Consider the following 24,421-nt stretch of genomic DNA (forward strand, 5'->3'; position numbering starts at 1 on the left):
TGTCTCTTAAAGCTCTGCCCCTTTAATTAGTGCATACTAAATAATTTAACTTTAGCCTACTACTACAACCATATTATTTACCAGCAACATAAAGTGAAACAAGGGCAGAGGTGTCCTGCCACAGTCAGTAACAAATAAACAGAAAACAGTAGTGGTCAAATACAAATAAGGCAACAAGAGAAGTATCCTACACTTCTCTTTTGTAAAGTAAATCTGAACAGCCTATATGGGCATTTACATCAACTATATGATTTGCCTGCTGGACAGGACAAAAAAATATATATATATATTTTTATTTTATTTGTGGCGGACGTAATTCTTTCGTGGCGGGCCGCCACAAATAAATGAATGTGTGGGAAACACTGGCAATGTTAATATTTGGTTACATGTCCCTTGGCAAGTTTCACTGCAATAAGGCGCTTTTAGTAGCCATCCACGAGCTTCCGGCAAGCTTCTGTTAAATTTTTGACCACTCCTCTTGACAAAATTGGTGCAGTTTAGTTAAATTTGTTGGTTTTCTGACATGGACTTGTTTCTTCAGCATTGTCCACACGTTTAAGTCAGGACTTTGGGAAGGCCATTTTAAAACCTTAATTCTAGCCTGATTTAGCCATTCCTTTACCAATTTTGACATGTGTTCAGGGTCATTGTTTTGTTGGAACACCAAACTGCGCCCAAGACCCAACCTTCGGGCTGATGACTTTAGGTTGTCCTGAAGAATTTGGAGGTAAAACTCCTTTTTCATTGTCCCATTTACTCTCTGTAAAGCACCTGTTCCATTGGCAGCAAAACAGGCCCAGAGCATAATACTCCCACCACCATGCTTGACGGTAGTTTTGGTGTTCCTAGGATTAAAGGCCTCACCTTTTCTCTTCCAAACATATTGCTGGGTATTGTGGCCAAACAGCTACATTTTTTGTTTCATCTGACATCACATGGACAAAAATAAGACCTTCTGGAGGAAAGTTCTGTGGTTAGATGAAACAAAAATTGAGCTGTTTGGCCACAATACCCAGCAATGTGTTTGGAGGAGTTTTATCTAAAGTTCCATCGGAGTGTGTTTTGAAGTGAAATTGGCCGCCTCTCATCACTCATCTTAGGACCATGTAACAATAGGCGCAGTCTTCCGGGTTTCATATTTTGTAGCCCTGACTACTTCAGTCCCCGTCTTCCCTAATGTTTCACCCTCTCTTCTTTACTGCTCCGCTTCTAATTGTATCTGTATACGTAAGCTCAAAAAGATACGGTCCTGTATGCTTAAATGTACCAAAGTAGTCGTTGTTGTTGGTTCTCATAAAGACTGCTATGATTAGTGGCAGCAAACACAGAATGTTGTCTTGTTGTTGTTGACAGGAGTATCTTTCTTTGCTATGTGCTCTGTGAAATCAATGCACCCAGGAAAGACGTTCCAGTAATACTTTAAATTGGAGCAGCGAGACACACGCTGAAAAGCAGAGATACGCCGGACTGGAAAGTCCGAGATACAGACTGCTGTATATCAATAAAAGACGTGATTCAAACTGTCTACCGGGGTCAAAAAGATCTGTCGGCATCAGAAGAACCCACCACAAGAGGGAAACCTCTACAGTTTGTTTTGTAATTGCTTTTTGTTTGGTAATGCCTCATTTCACTAGTTTGATATTGTGCACGGCCAAAATTGGCCAACTAAAAATCAAAGAGATTTCCAAACTGTTCGAGTTCAATGACACAGACACAACATTTAAATCCGGTCTGGTGCTGACCAGGTGCATTTGAAAGCACATGCTTTGGTGCAAGTGCACTGAAGGTACACATGTTTGTGTGTGTTCCAAATACAGTGAGCATTAAAAGAAATAACAGTGGAGGTGTGTGGAGACGAAAAGTGTCACACTGGTCCTGCTGCGTGATTAATGGTGTGATTTGCTATGCCGATCCACGTGTCAGAACACATCCATGCGCACATAAATAGAGGTACGAATGGGAGTATGTGAGCGCACGCAGACACACAGCAGCCTATTATTGGTCTTGAATGGGAGATTCCAGATGCGGTGCAAGGATAATTGTACTCAAAACACAAAATGTGGAGTCAAGCAAGCAAGACTTTATTCTGGGTTTTCAGAGTGTTTATTTTTGCAATTGAGTTATTACTGCAGGGACTTGAATCATGAAATAAAAACACTTCAATGCAGGTCAATTTTTAATTGAGCCCAATGTGCAATTTGAATGTGCCCTCTCTCTTCCTCTTCCACTCTGCTAAGCCAAACCCACACATTACCTTGCTGACAAGCTGCTGATTATGTTTTCATCATCTACAGATGTTTTTTTTTTTGTTTTTTGTTTTTTTTTAGTCTGTTAGCAGAAATACCTTGTAACTATTAGTTGGGTTTAGGATTGCAGGAAAATCCAAAATGGAACTTTTTCATGTATAAACCCCGTTTCCATATGAGTTGGGAAATTGTGTTAGATGTAAATATAAACGGAATACAATGATTTGCAAATCCTTTTCAACCCATATTCAATTGAATGCACTACAAAGACAAGATATTTGATGTTCAAACTCATAAACTTTATTTTTAACTTAGAATTTCATGGCTGCAACACGTGCCGAAGTAGTTGGGAAAGGGCATGTTTACCACTGTGTTACATGGCCTTTTCTTTTAACAACACTCAGTAAACGTTTGGGCACTGAGGAGACACATTTTTTAAGCTTCTCAGGTGGAATTCTTTCCCATTCTTGCTTGATGTACAGCTTAAGTTGTTCAACAGTCCGGGGGTCTCCGTTGTGGTATTTTAGGCTTCATAATGCGCCATACATTTTCAATGGGAGACAGGTCTGGACTACAGGCAGGCCAGTCTAGTACCCGCACTCTTTTACTATGAAGCCACGTTGATGCAACACGTGGCTTGGCATTGTCTTGCTGAAATAAGCAGGGGCGTCCATGGTAACGTTGCTTGGATGGCAACATATGTTGCTCCAAACCCTGTATGTACCTTTCAGCATTAATGGCGCCTTCACATATGTGTAAGTTACCCATGTCTTGGGCACTAATACACCCCCATACCATCACAGATGCTGGCTTTTACACTTTGCGCCTATAACAATCCCGATGGTTCTTTTCCTCTTTGGTCCGGAGGACACGATGTCCACAGTTTCCAAAAACAATTTGAAATGTGGACTCGTCAGACCACAGAACACTTTTCCACTTTGTATCAGTCCATCTTAGATGAGCTCAGGCCCAGCGAAGCCGACGGCGTTTCTGGGTGTTGTTGATAAACGGTTTTTGCCTTGCATAGGAGAGTTTTAACTTGCACTTACAGATGTAGCGACCAACTGTAGTTACTCACAGTGGGTTTCTGAAGTGTTCCTGAGCCTATGTGGTGATATCCTTTACACGTTGATGTCGCTTGTTGATGCAGTACAACCTGAGGGATCGAAGGTCACGGGCTTAGCTGCTTACGTGCAGTGATTTCTCCAGATTCTCTGAACCCTTTGATGATATTACGGACCGTAGATGGTGAAATCCCTAAATTCCTTGCAATAGCTGGTTGAGAAAGGTTTTTCTTAAACTGTTCAACAATTTGCTCACGCATTTGTTGACAAAGTGGTGACCCTTGCCCCATCCTTGTTTGTGAATGACTGAGCATTTCATGGAATCTACTTTTATACCCAATCATGGCACCCACCTGTTCCCAATTTGCCTGTTCACCTGTGGGATGTTCCAAATAAGTGTTTGATGAGCATTCCTCAACTTTATCAGTATTTATTGCCACCTTTCCCAACTTCTTTGTCACGTGTTGCTGGCATCAAATTCTAAAGTTAATGATTATTTGCAAAAAAAAAAAATGTTTATCAGTTTGAACATCAAATATGTTGTCTTTGTAGCATATTCAACTGAATATGGGTTGAAAATAATTTGCAAATCATTGTATTCCGTTTATATTTACATATAACACAATTTCCCAACTCATATGGAAACGGGGTTTGTAAATGCATTAAAGAAAGAAGAAAAAATAATGTTTGATTTGGATTTGAACCCATCAGCCACAATTCTCAGCTGATGTCTGTTTATTAATTACGTCCAAGCAACAGCTTTATGGCGTTTGAAGCAAAAGACGGCTAAGATCGACTCAATGATTGGTAATTATCAACATTGTCCCTTATTTTTCTTTACGCTTTCAGGGTACATAGATTTATCCAAGACTAAGTGACTATTCGATTAAGAGAATTATTAACCAGACAAGGGTTTGCTGGGTTCTCCAGCCTGACTCTGCTACTGTGCAAAAAAAACAAAAAACTGCGTGCATAAATGCATAATGTGAATTGTTTGGTGTAGAAGGAACTACTACCTCACAGCAAGAAAGAACAGTGTGGAAAACAGTGAATCAAACAATTTCCGAATCTCATCAATCATTGATTGATCAAAGTTCTTCCAAGAATAGTGGAAGTGTTGACTAACTCTAATTCTTGTCCATACTAATTTCCTGTATTAGACAAGGTAAGTAAATACTTCTTCCCATTAGTGTACTTTTTCCGTTCACTTCAATGTGTTTAGGTCACAACTGGATTTTCAACATCCATTTCGTTCTCAGAGATAGTCATCACCAATCTGTTATAGGAATAATTTCCCCCTGGATTGTTGGTGTACATTTGAATGTCTGGTTGTGAGTACATGAGGAGGCTTGTTGGTATGTTCCCTCTGCACCTGAAGACACTTAAAGTATTTGTTTGCACTTAGTGGGAACCGGCAGTGACGCAGGATACGTGTCATCTCTTCCTCAGGCTACTCTAGACTTCATGACATTACGTGGCTTGGAGTCAGACTGAGGTGCCACTAGTGGAGCATTTATCAGACCTCTTAAAAAGATGACTGTGTCCATTCTGTGGAACGAGTTCAGGGAGGAGTGGAAAGTTAGTCTGACAAGTGTTTACTTTGAAGGACTTGTTACATGTCTATTGATGTCACTTAATGAAATACGCTAATAAAAAAACTGTAAAAAAATATATTTTAATTTGCACATTGATTGCATCCGCTCCTTGTTCTCCTTGTGTTTTACTTCTAAGGGAAAAACGTGCTTCTTTTTAGGTGGATTTTTTCCCTTTTTGGTCATTTTTGTATTTATTTCCACTTCAGTGTGCTTGTTTTAATATTCATACAGCCTTTTCTTTTTCATGTTATTGCTATCTATTGCTGTGTCGTCTGACTGTCCACTATGCACAAGGATGTCTGTGTATGCGAATGCACTGTGTATACATTTACAAACGCAAGATACAAATATTGAATCGACTCTCCCTCCCACAGGCAGCAGGCTTTGTTGGCAGCCATCAGTGAGAAGGATGCTAACATAGCCCTCCTGGAGCTGTCTTCCTCCAAGCGAAAGAAAGCCCAGGAAGAAGTGATGGCTCTAAAGCGAGAGAAAGACCGCCTTATGCACCAACTCAAACAGCAGGTAAATGCAGCACACACATTGCACCAAGCTACGAAGAAAACCAATTTAGCAGATAAGCAGCAAAAATGATGACTGGCAGATGAATAATGTGGAGCCTCGCCTTGTGGTTACAATTTAGAACATATTGTGGCTCTGTAAATCAAAGCGTGGCAACAAATTCAAACCTGCTGCAAGTTGCTGAGCCTTGCCTGCATTAAAGCAGACTCATGGGCAAATGTTGTGCTTCCAAACCAAGAACAGACAGAAGTTCATAATTTCTTGTAATAAACACAATAGAATACTCCGCCTAAAACCACATTTGTTGTGCTCAGTCATCATACAGTGAAACCAGGAACCGTAGTTCTATATACGAGCAAATAATCATATTAGTTAATATGGCAACCGTGTTTGAACTGTGAGTGAGTCATCAGCAGAACGTTCTATCTGATATCTTCTGGTCAAACAGATGTTACTTACCTATTCACCTATTGAACATTTATGATCATTTCTGCTGACACAACCTAATGGCGAATGAGATACAGTATGTGGTAAATTAGGAGATTGTCAGACCACATGAGTGACTGAACCAAAATGAAAACTCACAAAATGGATGTTTCAATAGCAGGGAGTCTGCGAGTAATATGTCCTGAATCAGAGTGGCTTCAGGGAAACATTTGTACTCAAACGGATGCTGTGGTAAATGTGCACCTATGCTGTCTGTGCCTCGTAAACAGTTCCCAGGCACTGTTTCTCTTAAAGGGATTTCAGGGAAATCTTATTATCTTTTTATTGCAATTGGATGCTTCATGTTTTCCTTCAGGGTAACCATAGGCTTCGGTTACCCCTGATTACGTGATAGCTGGTTATTGCAATGATATGACCTGGAATTAAGAAGGCAGAAAAATGAGAGAAATGAGAAATTATTCATGCGGTGGTTCTGAAAAAGTCATGCGCCGCATATTTATCTAAATCCTTTAAAATATTACAGCTAAGTGCATATGTTCACCGGGCAATGCTTAGACTTCCTAGCACCAGGACTCTTAAAGCATGGGACTTAAATCCACTAATGGAGAGGAGGTACATCAGTGATGCTGTAGCCTCGCGAGAGCGTACATGACGCGGGACAAAAAGGTCAAGCAAGCAAGGGTGTCAAACAATTCTAATCCATTCAAACATCCGCCAAAATTCAACTTAGGCAAAAATAAGCGAACAAGATATTAAAATATTTGCTGGTGGGGCAGGGGCAGTCTTCCCGTGCGGCTGCTGGGCGTCTCTGGGACCCTCTGGGCGGGGTGTCTCGTCTTTCTACCTGTGTGGGGTGTGGTCTCTTGCTGGCTTGAGGGCTGGCTGTTCCCTGCTTCTCCTGTGCCTTGTGCTCCGCTGGGCACGTCTGTCCATGGCCTGCCGCTGGCCCTTCTGGACGGCACGGTGGGCCTGGCTCTGGGGTTCCTGTCGCTGGCCGGCCTGGCTGCGTGGGGCCAGTGGTCCCTTGTTCCCTGGGCACCGCACCTGCTGTTTTGGGTTGGGCTCTCTAGGTGGCTGGGGCCGTACTTTGGCTCCCGCACACACTGGTACACAAATATATTGTACATACAAATTCACATACATACTCACCTACACACAATTATTCATACATATATGCACACATACGTATATTTATTCATTAATACATACACACATGCACACATTGGTACTTACGCTCCCACATACATACACAAATACAGTACATACATACACACGCACATTCACTGTACAAACATACACATACTGTACATATATAAGTACATATACATACATACACTTAATGCATATAATCACGTTTCATCAAACATACAGGTATATTAACGTTGTTCCCCTAGGCAAAACTGGGTAAAACACGGCAAACTGACAAAGCTTAACCTATCAAACTATAACAATCTTCAAGGTTAATACACTTCACTTCTCTTTCTTCCCCTCCATTGATCTGCTTTATTTTGTGTTTCAAGTTATCATTACATATATGTATTGTTGCACTTGCAACAATTGTATTGTTGATAATAGAGGTAATTATTATTATTATTCATTATCAAAAGTGCTATTTCTATTGGTATTTTTATTGCTCCATTTGTAGTGCAATTATGTTTATTGTCATTTCTGTGTTATTAATATTTACTTCACTAAATGCTTCTTTGCTATCACTTTTCGTATCATATTTGTACATATCCTATTTGCTGATGCTGTTTTGTTGTTGTTGTCTTGGTTGTTATTGTTATTGTTGTTGTTGTTGTTGTCCCTCTGTCTTATCCCTCTCTTGTCCCCGCAATTTCCCCCTCTTTCTTCCTTTTTCTTTTCCCTATCCCCTCCTGCTCCGGTCCGGCTGTGCCAAACAATAATAACAATCCATCCAGTATCCCACACTTCTCTTTTGTAAAGTAATTCTGTACAGCAAATATGGGCATCTACATCAACAATATGATTTGCCTGAGTAGCTGGACAGGATTTTTTTTTAAATTACAAAATATATTAATGTTATGGAAGCTGCAAAGTAATTAATTCCCGTAGGTAGTTCATACACAACTAGGTTTCCTTTCATGAACTCGCATGAGGTTTCCCAGCATGACAGACCCATTACTGCCTGTCTTCAGACCCATTCACACACCAACAGGATAGGTTGCCCACCCCAGGTCATCAACAGCCTCTGACCAGGAAATGCCAAAGAATTATGGGACTCAGGGTCTCTTAGGAGAAAAATGATCTGGAGCAGCAGATAGATTTACAGATAGCTGCGCTCTGTCTGACCTCCCCATCAACCATGTTGTGTGTGTGTGTGTGTGTGTGTGTGTGTGTGTGTGTGTGTGTGTGTGTGTGTGTGTGTGTGTGTGTGTGTGTGTGTGTGGTGTGTGGGTGTGTGGGTATGTGTGTCTGGGTATGTGTGTCTGTTTAAGCAGTCAAAGATAAGCTGTTTCCGCAAACATCCAGTTTTAGATTTACACTAACTAGTACACACATGAAAAGTCTAGTGTTTAGACTTCATCAAAAGAGTCTGAACAAACATGTCCCCATTTGTAAATTCAGTCACTAGTCCCATCCTTGTGAGGGATGGCCACGCACCAGCAATGCTTTGATGTGGAGAAAATAAACGTGTATTTCTCATAGGTATGTCATTTTCTAAAGACATCTTCCCTCTTGTACCTTACAGAGAAACTTAAACATCTATCCCTTACTCCGCAGTGGAGAGATGCATGTTGTGTTCTCAGAGGTGTGCCATGGGCAGGAACCTGTGTAATACAATCAGTCTGCTTATGGAGAGCCTATGGATGTATACAGAGTACCAGTTCCTAATCAGGTCGGTCCAAGAGGACTGTTAAAATTCTGGGCTAATGATACAGCAATCGTTTTGGGATTTTATTTAACCAGGTGACCTTCGTAATTGTGACACGCGCAAACTGTCACATTCATTCATGTGCCGCAGTCACTGCAATGCATAAAGCTTGATCAAACATGGCGGTACAGCCAATCAGAGTTGACCTTTTACCGCCCTACCTAGGTATGCAGAACTAAACAGAAGCGTTCGCTAAAAACAGAATCTAAATGCTGAAAATCGCGGGAATTGGCGTAAAGTGACTGGGATGCTGTTATTGTAAGGAAAAGGGGAAATGATGTTTACTTGACAAACACCCACTTCCATGGAGCCTGGCCAGCCAGGGCTCAGCACTCTAGCCAGCAGCCCTGCGCCCTTCTCGGACTATCTCTGTGCCTCCTTCCGAGAGACTTCCGAGAGACGCAGACACCTCAAACTACGAAACTAACTCCAAAACACAACCAAATGACTTCTACCTGCCAGATTATATATTTATTTTGCAATGTTGATGACTAGTAGCAACTAACCCTAAAACACTGCCAAATCTAGGAAGATGTGGACGAGACCACCGATCTTCATTGGTAAGTTAATGATAATTTGACAGCTTTTAATACTATAGTTGGACCACCAGTGTTGAATAGCTCATGCATCCTTGTGTATGCTTTCTTTTACTTGAAAACATGTAAACTCAAATGTATTGGCACATTGTTGTGTTATTGCACTTTTTCTCTTTTCTTTTTTACTCAGAATGTTAAAATGTTGAACTAACCCCTAGTTTATTTTGTTTTTAGTACAGATGATTTAAAATTGACAGGTTAAAAAGAATCTAAAAAATTGTGGTATTAATCGAGATCGGATGATATGAAAAACATTTTTTTGCCATATCGCCTAGCCCCAGGATCTGATATTCAGATTGAAATAATCACAATTAAAGGCCTACTGAAATGAATTTTTTTTATTCAAACGGGGATAGCAGATCTATTCTATGTGTCATACTTGATCATTTCGCGATATTGCCATATTTTTGCTGAAAGGATTTAGTATAGAACAACGACGATAAAGATTGCAACTTTTGGTATCTGATAAAAAAAAGGCTTGCCCCTACCGGAAGTAGCGTGACGTAGTCAGTTGAACATATACGCAAAGTTCCCTATTGTTTACAATGATGGCCGCATGAAGTGAGAGAGATTCGGACCGAGAAAGCGACAATTTCCCCATTAATTTGAGCGAGGATGAAAGATTTGTGGATGAGTAAAGTGCAAGTGAAGGACTAGTGGGGAGTTGAAGCTATTCAGATAGGGAAGATGCTGTGAGAGCCGGGGGTGACCTGATATTCAGCTGGGAATGACTACAACAGTAAATAAACACAAGACATATATATACTCTATTAGCCACAACACAACCAGGCTTATATTTAATATGCCACAAATTAATCCTGCATAAAAACACCTGCGTGTTTGTTACGCTAGCTCCTAGCTCCTCTGCTAGCTCCTAGCTCCATAGAACACGCCAATACAATTCAAACACCTGATCAACACACACAATCACTCAGCCCAAAAGACCGTTCACCTAACCCAAGGTTCATAAAGCTTATATATTTTTAAAAAGTTACGTACGTGACGCGCACATACGGTCAAGCTATCAAATGTTTAGCAGCCAAGGCTGCATACTCATGGTACCTGATATTCAGCTGGGAATGACTACAACAGTAAATAAACACAAGACATATATATACTCTATTAGCCACAACACAACCAGGCTTATATTTAATATGCCACAAATTAATCCTGCATAAAAACACCTGCGTGTTTGTTATGCTAGCTCCTAGCTCCTATGCTAGCTCCTAGCTCCATAGAACACGCCAATACAATTCAAACACCTGATCAACACACACAATCACTCAGCCCAAAAGACCGTTCACCTAACCCAAGGTTCATAAAGCTTATATATTTTAAAAAAGTTACGTACATACGCAAAAAAAAGTTGCGCACATACGGTCAAGCGATCAAATGTTTAGAAGCCAAAGCTGCATACTCACAGTAGCACGTCTGCGTCTTTGTCATCCAAATCAAAGTAATCCTGGTAAGAGTCTGTGTTGTCCCAGTTCTCTACAGGCGTCTGTGTATCGAAGTCAAAAGTCCTCCTGGTTAGAGTCTCTGTTATCCGAGTTCTTCCATCTTGACTGCATCTTTCGGGAATGTAAACAAAGAAGCGCCGGCTGTGTACTGTTGTTGCTGACTACGTTCGAAAAATACGTCCATTTCGCACCGACAACTTTCTTCTTTGCTTGCTCAGCTTCCTTCTCCATAATGCAATGAACATGATTGCAACAGATTCACGAACACAGATGTCCAGAATACTGTGGAATTATGAAATGAAAACAGAGCTTTTTCGTATTGGCTTCAATGTGGAAGGCATACCCGTGTTCGCCGGGCTACGTCACGCGCATACGTCATCCTCAGAGGCGTTTCGAACCGGAAGTTTAGCGGCAAATTTAAAATGTCACTTTATAAGTTAACCCGGCCGTATTGGCATGTGTTATAATGTTAAGATTTCATCATTGATATATAAACTATCAGACTGCGTGGTCGGTAGTAGTGGGTTTCAGTAGGCCTTTAAGGAAGCAACACCACACAAAAGTTTGTAACACAACAATATTTCCTCCTCAAAGTCACACACGCTAATAAGAATTTGTATCAGTTTAAAGTGAACGCGCTTTACTTACCTGACGCTACAACGTTTCATCAACCATCCTTGTAGCAATCCAGAAATCCACAGGCCAATATTAATCCACTCAAAAAAGTGAACATTTAAAGTAATATAATAATCCCTTAAAGTTGCTCAGAGGAAATATATCATCCGCTGACAGGTCTGTAGTCGGTCGCACACATCGTGTCGCGTTTGTGTGGCATCAAAACACACCTTGCTTAAATCCACAATAATAATAATTGATTGTATTGATTTATAATATATATCTTATATAATAAATCATGTACAATGTCTGTGCTGTGCACATTAATGCCATACACAAATATTGTTTCCAGTGGAGTGTAATTATAATCAATGGAAACACAGTGATGGAAATGTGTGGTCTTTACAAAACATAACAAGAGCATTAAACTTTGCACTGCAAACATAGTTGACTTGTTCAAGACTTAAAAAAACAGGTGTTGATAAAACACTTCCCTCCTGTGAGATGTTACATCATGTTGGTGATATACAACCTCTTGTGCTAATAAAAATGCATTCACATCTTTATTTACACAAGTCATATTTAGCACCGATGAATAATGGCATCGACAAGGAATATCGATATTTGTATGGGTATTGATAAAATCCTAACAATTTACATCCCGATGGGTGATTGTGTCTTACTCCCTCTTACCGTGAAACATTTTTTAATATTGAGCTGCGTTGCATGCGTCATTCACATGACGCACAAATGTGCCTGCCAACCTCATTCAATAAATATTGTATAAAGCACTATGAATACGTCACCGACTTCCCTCGCTGCCTAGTTTGTCTAGGTCCTTTTTAAGTATCCACATGTGTAAATACAGCTCTGCTCCAATCCTGATAAGCTCATGATTTAGACAAAGCTTGAACTGAGCTTTGGATGCAGCTGTGAGCTGTATAGAGAAACCATCAGCGGCTGGTTTACACCAGCAGCTGCACTTTTGATACACATGCAGACACGCACGTACACAAACAGCACAGGAAAATATGTTGTGGTAAGAGATATTGATGTCTTTAGGGGGCATCTCCAACAATAACATATTTTTCTGATCTACACTCTCTGACTCCATTTTACTTAGATCTATCCTTTCAGCGGTGCCACCTGTGTCTGTTTCAGGCTTCCCAATCTACAGGACTGGAGGCCAATGCTGATCAGTTTACTCTGTTAGACCACTAATTATGTTTAATTGGAACATATATTCCACCACATTTTACTCATCTGCATCTATTTTTTTTTACACGTTCGATGAATACATACATAAGAGTAGAGCACGTGTTCGCATTTGAGTTTATCTGTTCCAGTAAACTACACAGCCACAGGTGAATGGGTCAGGCCACACAAAAAAGATTCATTTTATTTTATGGTGTCTTTGTCCTACCAGCTGTTCTCAATCTGGTGGAAGGAGGAGGAATGTTGGACTCTTCTTAAAAATCCTTAAAAAAAACTTGGACTGATAGATAACTGACAAAGAAAGACACCAAATTGAAGAATCTCACCTGCCTTATGCAAGATAGTGGTTTGACTTTGAATGCAATTTAATCTCCTTTTAGCCACTTTGTGCTGTGTATCATTCAACATCAATAGGATTCTTATAAAACCTCCATCTGACCAATCTATGTCTATGAGCATGACCTGATGAAGCCTGCTCAGATGAGAGGCAAACGTCTTCTAAGACAAACTGAACAGTCCAGTTTTGATTGATTGAATGCTTTGCTAATACAAAGACTTGGATGAATGATAACTATCTATCTATAGACAACTCATAAATATTTTTTCTCATTTTCCCAATACTGTATAGTTAGGACTGTTGATCTTTGGTAAAGTGCCATTTCAGTATGGTCTTATTTCCTGTATTCGACAAAGCTATATCAATCAACATTTATTTTTATAGCCCTTAATCACAAGTGTCTCTAAGGGCTTAAGCTTTTTCATCATAAACATATTTTTCACTTGTGTTTCTGTGCAGGCATCGGCTAGGCTTATATAAATGGGTTATACTTGTATAGCTATTTCTACCTTCAAGGTACTCAAAGCACTTTGACACTTTCCACATTCACCCATTCACACACACATTCACACACTGATGGCGGGAGCTGCCATGCAAGGCCCTAACCACGACCCATCAGGAGCAAGGGTGAAGTGTCTTGCTCAAGGACACAATGGACGTGACTCAGTTGGTAGAAGGTGGGGATTGAACCAGGAACCCTCGGGTTGCTGGCACGGCCACTCTCCCAACTGCGCCACACCGTCCCATATGGAACTGTAACACATCATCCGCTTGTATGTGTTGTCATGCAATGGGATTTGAAAGAGAGCTACAATAGTTACATCATGTCTATGGTGTTTGATAGTACTGGCCATGTCTAAATAACAGGTGTCCTCTCTGTAACTGTTGCCCCACCCAGTCACACCTGCTTATTTGAACACCTGAGGTCAGGAAGACAGGACACTTCACTGTAACACTTCACTATAACTGCCCTAACCACGGGTCTGGTGCCAAAACCTTTACTCTTCTCTCTCTCTCTCTCTGTTTCCCCCTTACCACAGTGTTAAAAGTCCTCGCTGTATCTAAGTAGCTCTTCTGCAATTGAAGCTAATTACTAAGCTCCTTAATATGAGCCATATCCTCTTTTGTGTTCCTGCCTGGCTCGTTTCCTTAGTCATTAGGCACTCATGCTTATCTCCACACCTGTATCCCCAGGCAGTGTCTACCTTATATCTGTTGTTGCTGTTTCGGCGAGCTTGCTGTCTCGTCCTACCAAGGCTGCCTCAAATTTAAACAAACAATATTTTGGATTATCAGCATGTGCATTCATCTGATCATTTTCAGCTTCAACAGGATTGTAGGCATAGCTCTGCAATTCAGCCTCATGCAAAGTATTTTCAGTGGTGAGAGAATAAGGATGAGCCTGTCAATATATCTGCACCCACTCAGTCTGGCCTTACATAAGTCAACAGAATGTTCTCCAGTACAGGCCGTCACCTCCCATGAATGGAGCAATGTCAGTCAAATGACAGTCTCTTTTTTTCATGTGTAAGCAATCACACAAAACATATATTTTGGTCATGAAAAACAACACATATTTTAGGGTTATTTCAATCAAAGTCACCTAAAATTCGAGTGTCTGAACATCTGCAGCCTCTGGGTACATTTAACGCTTACTTCTTGTCATTTGTCATGGATGATATTTGACAGGCTTATGGTTGTTCCATCAGACACTCCACTTTAACTCAATTTATCACCCGTCATGTGTTGTCAGCACTGCTGCATGTAACATCTTTGAAGCCTTTCAACATATTCTCCACTCCATTTGACTGGCAGGATAACCATCTTTTTCAAAAGAAACTAATTGTTTAGGAAAAACACAAGGCGCCATATTGCATCCATTGTTTTGTTTTCCTTATTTGCAGACTCAGAGCAGAATGAAAATGATGGCTGATAATTATGAGGAAGATCGCATCCACCCGCAACATTATCCGCACCATCCTCTCCGCTTGCACGCCACAAATGTTCATCACCAAAGCCTGCCAAGAGGGCCCCCTCATGCCAACCACAGACCCCCTATGGACCAGGTCAGTGCGAATGTCCACGTAAGCACACATCCGTTTCAAGTTCAGATTTGATTGCACCAGATGACTTGTTCATGGTCAGTGATTGGCTCTCTTCTTCAAGCACTTTACTTTATTTATCACTCCATGCAAAAGTCAGTTGTGGTTAAACTTGGCAGCACAAAACACAAAACGTTGTCATTACTATTCTTCTTCAAAGTCAATGCTTCCAGCTCAAAAATCCTTAAGCACATCCAAGAGTGTACCATTGAGGTTCCCTTTGTACAGATATGTTTATGTAGACCAGGGGTCACCAACGCGGTGCCCGCGGGCACCAGGTCGCCCGTAAGGACCAGATGAGTCGCCCACGGGCCTGTTCTAAAAAAAAAATAAAAAAAAAATTTAAAAAACTTTTTTTTTTTTAAATTTTTTTAAAATTAAATCTACATATAAAAAACACAAGATACACTTTCAATCAGTGCATCAACCCAAACAACCTCCCCCATGCACACTCATCCACACCCACTCACACAAAAGGGGTTATTTCTTTCTGCTACCAATATTCTGGTTCCCACAACATAGACAACACATCTGCAAGGGACACAGTCCCTGAAGCACACATGATTGTATAGGCTGCTGGTCCACTAACATTTTCATTGATTACTATTTTTTATGTAATTATTTTTATATTGTTTTACTTTCTTTTTTATCCAAGAAAATGTTTTTTATTTATTTATCTTATTTTATTTTATTTTTTAAAAAAGGGCCTTATTTCAACAGACCAGGTTGTCAATGAAATTAGATTTGTTTAAAGGGTTTTTTAAACCAGGCTCAGTACAGATAATGTCCAAGGCGGACTCAGCAACACACACCTTCATTCATGTACACAGAAAAAAATTAGGGAACACAACAGATTGCATATAATTTATAAACAAAATTACATTTTCAAAATAAGCATTTATGTACAGTCCAGATTATGTCCAGGTCACTCAAATTAGGGAACACAACAACAGATATCATATAATCTATAAACATAATTATACTTTCAAAATAAGCCTTTGAGGACTTCTCATCTTTTTTTTAATGTTTTTTGGCATCATTATCGTTTTCAACCATGTAACTTTCTAAAGTTAGAAAATACTGAATAAATGTTTTAAAGAAAGTAATACTAAGTGAATATCTGTTTTTGGCCTTAAAAATAAACATTTTACCGAGTACTATAATTAAATTGACTAAATCATGATTGTCAATGAACTCTCCTAAAATAACAGAAACCACATTAAGCTTCATAAACAAACCAATCCTTAAACACATTTTTTCAACTTCCACCCAAAACAAAGACACAATATGACAATACCAAAACAAATGCAGGGTGGATTCAGGCTCCTGACAACAAAATCGGCAATCATCTGACTCTGTCATATTCCATAATTTTAACATTTTCCCTGTGGGTAAGAAGTTATAAATAATTTTAATTTGAAAATAACGATTTTGCACATCGATAGTGGTTTTATAGATTAGTTTGAATATGGCATCCCATGGCAACGGGCAGTCAAAAAAGTCCTCCCATTTTCCATTTGTGTTGTATGAGGCAGCCTTCAAAGATTTCTTTATTAAATAAAAATTATATATTTTTCTATTTATTTTAGTTCCTTTTTGCCAACGAGAATTTCTTATTAGAGGTTTACAAACTAATAATTTAGTAGTTCCATAATTAATTATTTGTTTCCATCTTTTCCCAATTATTCCAGTTAGTTGATAAAATGAAAAGCTTGAGCAAGCATCACCATACATAGCTCTAAATTCATCATACTTCATAATTTTACCATTCTCATTGATAATATCATTGACAAAAATGATTCCTCTTTCAAACATATTTTTCCAAAAGAAAGGCTTTCCATCTATTACAATATTAGAGTTCATCCATATAAACTGCTGCAAAATATCGTCTCTTTTTTCTGGCACATAAAATTGAAAACACCACTATGAGTGGATTGTTTCCTTTATGAACCCCACCATGTTTCCCAGCAGACTCTCTGGGAGGGGATCACTTGTAAAAAAGGATACAATTTTATTTTGATACAGTACATGTTTTTTGTCCAACAGGACATTTGTGTACCACTCAATGTTTAAATACATCTTTGGAACAATTGATGCTTTTAAAGACAGACACATAGCTTCAAGGTTGAGAAGTTTCAGGCCCCCATATTCATACTCTTTGTACAAAACCTTTCTTTTAATCTTTTCTGGTTTGCCGTTCCAGACAAAATCGAAGACCCTCCGCTCATAAATCTTAAAAAAGTTTAGTGATGGAGCTGGTAATGACAAAAACAAATAAATAAATTAAGAAATAATTAACGAGTTGGCAATAGACATTTTACCATACAAGGTTAGGGATTTCCCTTTCCATAATTGCATAATTTTGTCCAGCTTTCTTAGTCGATTATCATAATTTACTGAGCCTAGATCTTCCAGATTTTCTGGGACAACAACACCAAGTATGTTAACTGGTCCATCTGTCCACAAAACAGGCACTTTGCATTCCATTCGAAAGGACGTGCCCTTTAGATTTCCGATCCTTAACATTTTACATTTATCATAATTAAGCTTAAGGCCAGATTGCTGTGAAAATATGTCCAAAAGATTAAGAAGGTTCCGCAAACAATGAGGAAAAATCTTATCTTTGTGAATCAGCCTTTTCTGACATGAACTTCATCAAGAACAAACACAGAACACGCCTCACTGATGCACATCTGCAAGACTCACTCAGAGTTGCAGTGTCAAGTTACACACCAGAGTACAACACACTAGTTAACAGCATGCAATGCCAGGCTTCCCACTAACTGACAAAGAAACAGATAACAGATTTGGTGTCCAGTTCAAAGTGTGACATGATTTAAAAATTTAAAAGTGTTTTCTTTTGTATTTTACCTGAGTTATTATTTGTACAAACATGGTGCAAAGTAATTCATGATTTGTTAAAAAATGTTAGTGGCTAGCTAGTTAAAATGGGATATTGTGATTTCACAAGACTGACTTAGAAGTGATCATTTGAAAATGTTCAATTTGAAAAATGTGCACTTAGAGAAAATATAAAAAATAAAGTGTTGCGTATTGATATTTATCTGTTTCTATATATATTTATTGTGAGAAATCATTAAGATGATCAGTGTTTCCACAAAGATAAATATAATTAATTATTAATAATAACAGAGTTAAAGGTAAATTGAGCTAATTGGCTACTTTTGGCAATTTATTTAAGTGTGTATCTAACTGGTAGCCCTTTGCATTAATCAGTACCCAAGAAGTAGCCCTTGGTTTCAAAAAGGTTGGTGACCCCTGATGTAGACGAACACTGATATTTTTTATAAAATATCAGTATTATGTGTGTATGTATGATATATATATATATATATATATATATATATATATATATATATATATATATATATATATATATATATATATATATATATATATATATATATATATATATATATATATACTACCGTTCAAAAGTTTGGGGTCCCCCAAACAATTTTGTGGAATAGCCTTCATTCTAAGAACAAGAATAGACTGTCGAGTTTGAGATGAAAGTTATCTTTTTCTGGCCATTTTGAGCGTTTAATTGACCCCACAAATGTGATGCTCCAGAAACTCAATCTGCTCAAAGGAAGGTCAGTTGTGTAGCTTCTGTAATGAGCTAAACTGTTTTCAGATGTGTGAACTTGATTGCACAAGGGGTTTCTAATCATCAATTAGCCTTCTGAGCCAATGAGCAAACACATTGTACCATTAGAACACTGGAGTGATAGTTGCTGGAAATGGGCCTCTATACACCTATGTAGATATTGCACCAAAAACCAGACATTTGCAGCTAGAATAGTCATTTACCACATTAGCAATGTATAGAGTGTATTTCTTTATAGTTAAGACTAGTTTAAAGTTATCTTCATTGAAAAGTACAGTGCTTTTCCTTCAAAAATAAGGACATTTCAATGTGACCCCAAACTTTTGAACGGTAGTGTGTATATATATATATATATATATATATATACATATATATATATATATATATATATATATATATATATATATATATATATATATTACAAAGTGATATTTTTTTGCCAGATGAAAATTGCTATTTAGAAAAGGCTGTTTTCAAAGATTTTCTTTGATATTAGATGATAAAATCTTCTTGTGCAGTAGATATACTGTGTTTTATTCAGGAGAGAACACACAGAAGGTAATACAAATAGTAACAGAATAAATTAACACATCAGAGAGATAGTTTGACAAAAAAGGACAATCTTTAAATTTCAGTAAAACTAAAATAATGTTATACGGCAACGGTAGAAGAAAAAGTCAAACACAAATACAAATAGATGACACTGACAAGGTAAAATAAGTCTAATTAAGGGGTGTAATATTAGATGATAAAATGAACCGGAAATCCCATGTAAAAAATATACAAAATGAGGTGTCAAGAAATGTCAATGAAGAATAAAGCTGTTGAACAAATGATGAACAATTGTTCTGCACCAAAAATCACTCCATATTCTCTACTCTTCGCTTCTGTTACCATATCTGAGTTATTGTGACAATAACTACAAAAGTATGCTTCATTCATTACCTGTGTTACAAAAAGGGCAGATATAATAATTTGATTTAGAGAACATTCAATGTTTTATTAATTAATTACAAAATATTACTATTTAATGATTTGATGCATTTGCAAACAGCTAAATTAATGTACAAAGCAAACTATAACCTGCCACCCAAGGATGTACAACAATTCTTCTCAACAAAAGATGGGAAATGTAACCTTAGGCAGAAATGTATCCTGACAATTGAATGCCACTTAAAACCTTCAGTATAACAGTGTGTGGAATTCAGTTATGGAATGGATCAATCAAATAAGTCAAATTAATTCACTAATATGATGACGTTTGAGAAACTTTTCAAACTCATAACTTTACTACCTATTAATGAGAACTATATTGTAATTGTATACATATTGGAAATAGACTAAAACCATAACCACAACCATATTCACAAGCCGTGACTTAGGGGAGATTCCAGATTATGATGATGAAGTGGGAGAATGTATGTGTTTGCCATGTTATGATACAAAGCTGGGGATTTCCATAAGAAGGAAATACCCAATACATGTTGCACATGTTTCAAAATTGTATGAATAGCTCTAAAACGACATGCAGTGGGGATTCCCTGTAAAAAAACAACAACAACCATTTAAATTCAAATGACGTACATTTATGTGAACATTTGCATCATTTTTGACAAAAAAAAAATATGTGTGTGCGTGTGTGTTTGTGTGTGTGCGTGTAGCATTTGGTGTAGTTCTCGTTACATCTTTTGCTCACACCATGTTCAACACCAGCTCACATCAGACTTTCTGCTACTAAAAAGAACAGAAAAATTAATTATCCAGTATATGTACATCATTGGATGCTTTATTAAATTTTTTTGGGAATGAAATGATACAATGAAAAGAGTTCTGCATTGATTCAAAGTTTTTGGACTATATTAGAACTTTTCCTGACCACAGATCTTGACCAAAACCCACATCTGCTTGGTGACCACACTGGTTCCAATACCAAATGGCAGAAGAAACTAACGCCTCAAAAAAGATTGCCGACAATCGCTACCAAGACAAGCTAACCATTGCTGACCTAAGAGATTCAAATCCTTTTTTAACTGCAACAATACGGGCAGAAAAAAGGCTTTTAGGATAAGGATGTGAGGAAGAATATTGCACCACTTTGTGATGATACTACAATAGTTTGTCAACAAACATTGGACTTGAAGTAAAATTATCAGACTAGAAGAGAAAGTAAATATTTTTAAGAAGCAAAATGATGAGAAGGATCATTAGGATCATGATGTCAGATCCAGAAAGTACAAAAGTCTATCTGCTTGATAGACTGGCCTTCAGATAACATGTATGGCTCATGACAGAACAGCTGATAACAGAAGAAGGGGACATACTGGTTAGAGTGTCCGCCCTGAGATCGGTAGCTTGTGAGTTCAAACCCCGGCCAAGTCATACCAAAGACTATAAAAATGGGACCCATTACCTCCCTGCTTGGCACTCAGCATCAAGGGTTGGAATTGGGGGTTAAATCACCAAAAATGATTCCCAAGCGCGGCCACCGCTGCTGCCCACTGCTCCCCTCACCTCCCAGGGGGTGAACAAGGGGATGGGTCAAATGCAGAGGACACATTTCACCCCACCTAGTGTGTGTGTGACTATCATTGGTACTTTAACTTTACTTTAATGTGCTGCTGCTCCAAAAGTGCCACATGTGGCCAACATTCTGCAATCAAAGGGGCTGCATGTGGATGTCAACAACATCAACAACATGTATTCCAATCTCTAGCAGCAATAACAACACACCTGTCATCATCATAAAGTTCACCAACAAAAACCGCAAGGTGGCTTTGCTGAGGTAGAGAGTCAGACTGGAAGGAACAAACTTCTACATCAGGGGTCTCAGACACGCGGCCCGCGAGACGTTATTTTGCGGCCTAGCACCTTAATATGAAAATGTAATGTTAGTGCGGCCCGCAAGTTTTATATGAATGGCGCTTGACAGCGTCATACTTGCCAACCCTCCCGATTTTTCCGGGAGACTCCCGAATTTCAGGGCAACCATTCTCTCGAATGTCTGCCGATTTTCACCCAAACAACAATATTAAAGGCCTACTGAAATGAATTTTTTTTATTTAAACGGGGATAGCAGATCTATTCTATGTGTCATACTTGATCATTTCGCGATATTGCCATATTTTTGCTGAAAGGATTTAGTATAGAACAACGACGATAAAGATTGCAACTTTTGGTATCTGATAAAAAAAAGGCTTGCACCTACCGGAAGTAGCGTGACGTAGTCAGTTGAACATATACGCAAAGTTCCCTATTGTTTACAATGATGGCCGCATGAAGTGAGAGAGATTCGGACCGAGAAAGCGACAATTTCCCCATTAATTTGAGCGAGGATGAAAGATTTGTGGATGAGTAAAGTGCAAGTGAAGGACTAGTGGGGAGTTGAAGCTATTCAGATAGGGAAGATGCTGTGAGAGCCGAGGGTGACCTGATATTCAGCTGGGAATGACTACAACAGTAAATAAACACAAGACATATATATACTCTATTAGCCACAACACAACCAGGCTTATATTTAATATGCCACAAATTAATCCTGCATAAAAACACCTGCGTGTTTGTTATGCTAGCTCCTAGCTCCTCTGCTAGCTCCTAGCTCCATAGAACACGCCAATCCAATTCAAACACCTGATCAACACACACAATCACTCAGCCCAAAAGACAGTTTACCTAACCCAAGGTTCATAAAGCTTATATATTTTTAAAAAGTTACGTACGTGACGCGCACATACGGTCAAGTTATCGAATGTTTAGCAGCCAAGGCTGCATACTCACGGTACCTGATATTCAGCTGGGAATGACTACAACAGTAAATAAACACAAGACATATATATACTCTATTAGCCACAACACAACCAGGCTTATATTTAATATGCCACAAATTAATCCTGCATAATAACACCTGCGTGTTTGTTATGCTAGCTCCTAGCTCCTCTGCTAGCTCCTAGCTCCATAGAACACGCCAATACAATTCAAACACCTGATCAACACACACAATCACTCAGCCCAAAAGACCGTTCACCTAACCCAAGGTTCATAAAGCTTATATATTTTTAAAAAGTTACGTACGTGACGCGCACGTACGGTACGGTACGTGTTATGCTAGCTCCTAGCTCCTCTGCTAGCTCCTAGCTCCATAGAACACGCCAATACAATTCAAACACATGATCAACACACACAATCACTCAGCCCAAAAGACCGTTCACCTAACCCAAGGTTCATAAAGCTTATATATTTTAAAAAAGTTACGTACATACGCAAAAAAAAGCCAAAGCTGCATACTCACAGTAGCACGTCTGCGTCTTTGTCATCCAAATCAAAGTAATCCTGGTAAGAGTCTGTGTTGTCCCAGTTCTCTACAGGCGTCTGTGTATCCAAATCAAAAGTCCTCCTGGTTAGAGTCTCTGTTATCCGAGTTCTTCCATCTTGACTGCATCTTTCGGGAATGTAAACAAAGAAGCGCCGGCTGTGTACTGTTGTGGCTGACTACGTTCGAAAAATACGTCCATTTCGCACCGACAACTTTCTTCTTTGCTTGCTTGGCTTCCTTCTCCATAATGCAATGAACATGATTGAAACAGATTCACGAACACAGATGTCCAGAATACTGTGGAATTATGAAATGAAAACAGAGCTTTTTCGTATCGGCTTCAATGTGGAAGGCATACCCGTGTTCGCCGGGCTACGTCACGCGCATACGTCATCCGCAGAGGCGTTTCGAACCGGAAGTTTAGCGGCAAATTTAAAATGTCACTTTATAAGTTAACCCGGCCGTATTGGCATGTGTTATAATGTTAAGATTTCATCATTGATATATAAACTATCAGACTGCGTGGTCGGTAGTAGTGGGTTTCAGTAGGCCTTTAAGGCCGTGCCGTGATGGCACTGCCTTAAGCGCCCTCTACAACCTGTACAAACAGCGTACCAGCCCAATCACATGTTGTATTTGGCTTCTGTACACACACGTAAGTGACTGCAAGACATACTTGGTCAACAGCCACACAGGTCACACTGAGGGTGTCCGTATAAACAAGTTTAACACTGTTACAAATATGCGCCACACTGTGAACCCACACCAAACAAGAATGACAAACACATTCCGGGAGAACATCCGCACCGTAACACAACATAAACACAACAGAACAAATACCCAGAATCCCATGCAACCCTAACTCTTCTGTGCGTCAGTTGAGGTGGGTGGGTTTGGGGGGGGCGGGGTTTGGTGGTAGCTGGTGTGTATATTCTAGCCCGGAAGAGTTAGGGCTGCAAGGTGTTCTGGATATTTCTTCTGTTGTGTTTTTGTTGTGTTACGGTGCGGATGTTCTCCCGAAATGTGTTTGTCATTCTTGTTTGGTGTGGGTTCTGTCAGGACGTGGACTGTGGCGTGTTTTTTTCCCCGAGATGCTAGAGAACTTGGACCGGACATGGCGTGAGGGTAAGGACATCTTTTATTTTAACACTAACTACAAAATACAAACGAAGGGTACAAACAAAAGGCGCGCACAAAGGCGGAGAACAAACTTGACTAATGAAACAAAAACTAGCACTTGGGCAAAAAACTATGAACAATAAACAAAAACTTACTTGGAACGCAGGGAACTATGGCATAGATTTCAAAGGTAGCATGGAGGTACAGAAGTAGCATGGCATGAAGTGAGCAGAGTTAATGTCGCCAGGCTGATTTCCTGGCAACTATCGG

At 39.1% G+C, this 24,421-nt stretch overlaps 1 protein-coding gene across 7 annotated transcripts in view; it reads left to right on the forward strand.

Moving 5' to 3' along the window:
- Positions 1 to 24,421, forward strand: part of LOC133653943 (ERC protein 2) — a 421,278-nt gene that overhangs the window by 286,786 nt on the left and 110,071 nt on the right. For all 7 annotated transcript variants that reach the window (XM_062053792.1, XM_062053798.1, XM_062053795.1 and 4 more), the window contains 2 exons: positions 5,280 to 5,427; positions 14,895 to 15,056. In XM_062053792.1, the coding sequence (XP_061909776.1) occupies positions 5,280 to 5,427; positions 14,895 to 15,056 (310 nt within the window). The remainder of the gene's footprint in view (positions 1 to 5,279; positions 5,428 to 14,894; positions 15,057 to 24,421) is intronic.

This window comes from Entelurus aequoreus, linkage group LG07, assembly GCF_033978785.1.
Source record: "Entelurus aequoreus isolate RoL-2023_Sb linkage group LG07, RoL_Eaeq_v1.1, whole genome shotgun sequence".
NCBI lineage: Eukaryota > Metazoa > Chordata > Actinopteri > Syngnathiformes > Syngnathidae > Entelurus > Entelurus aequoreus.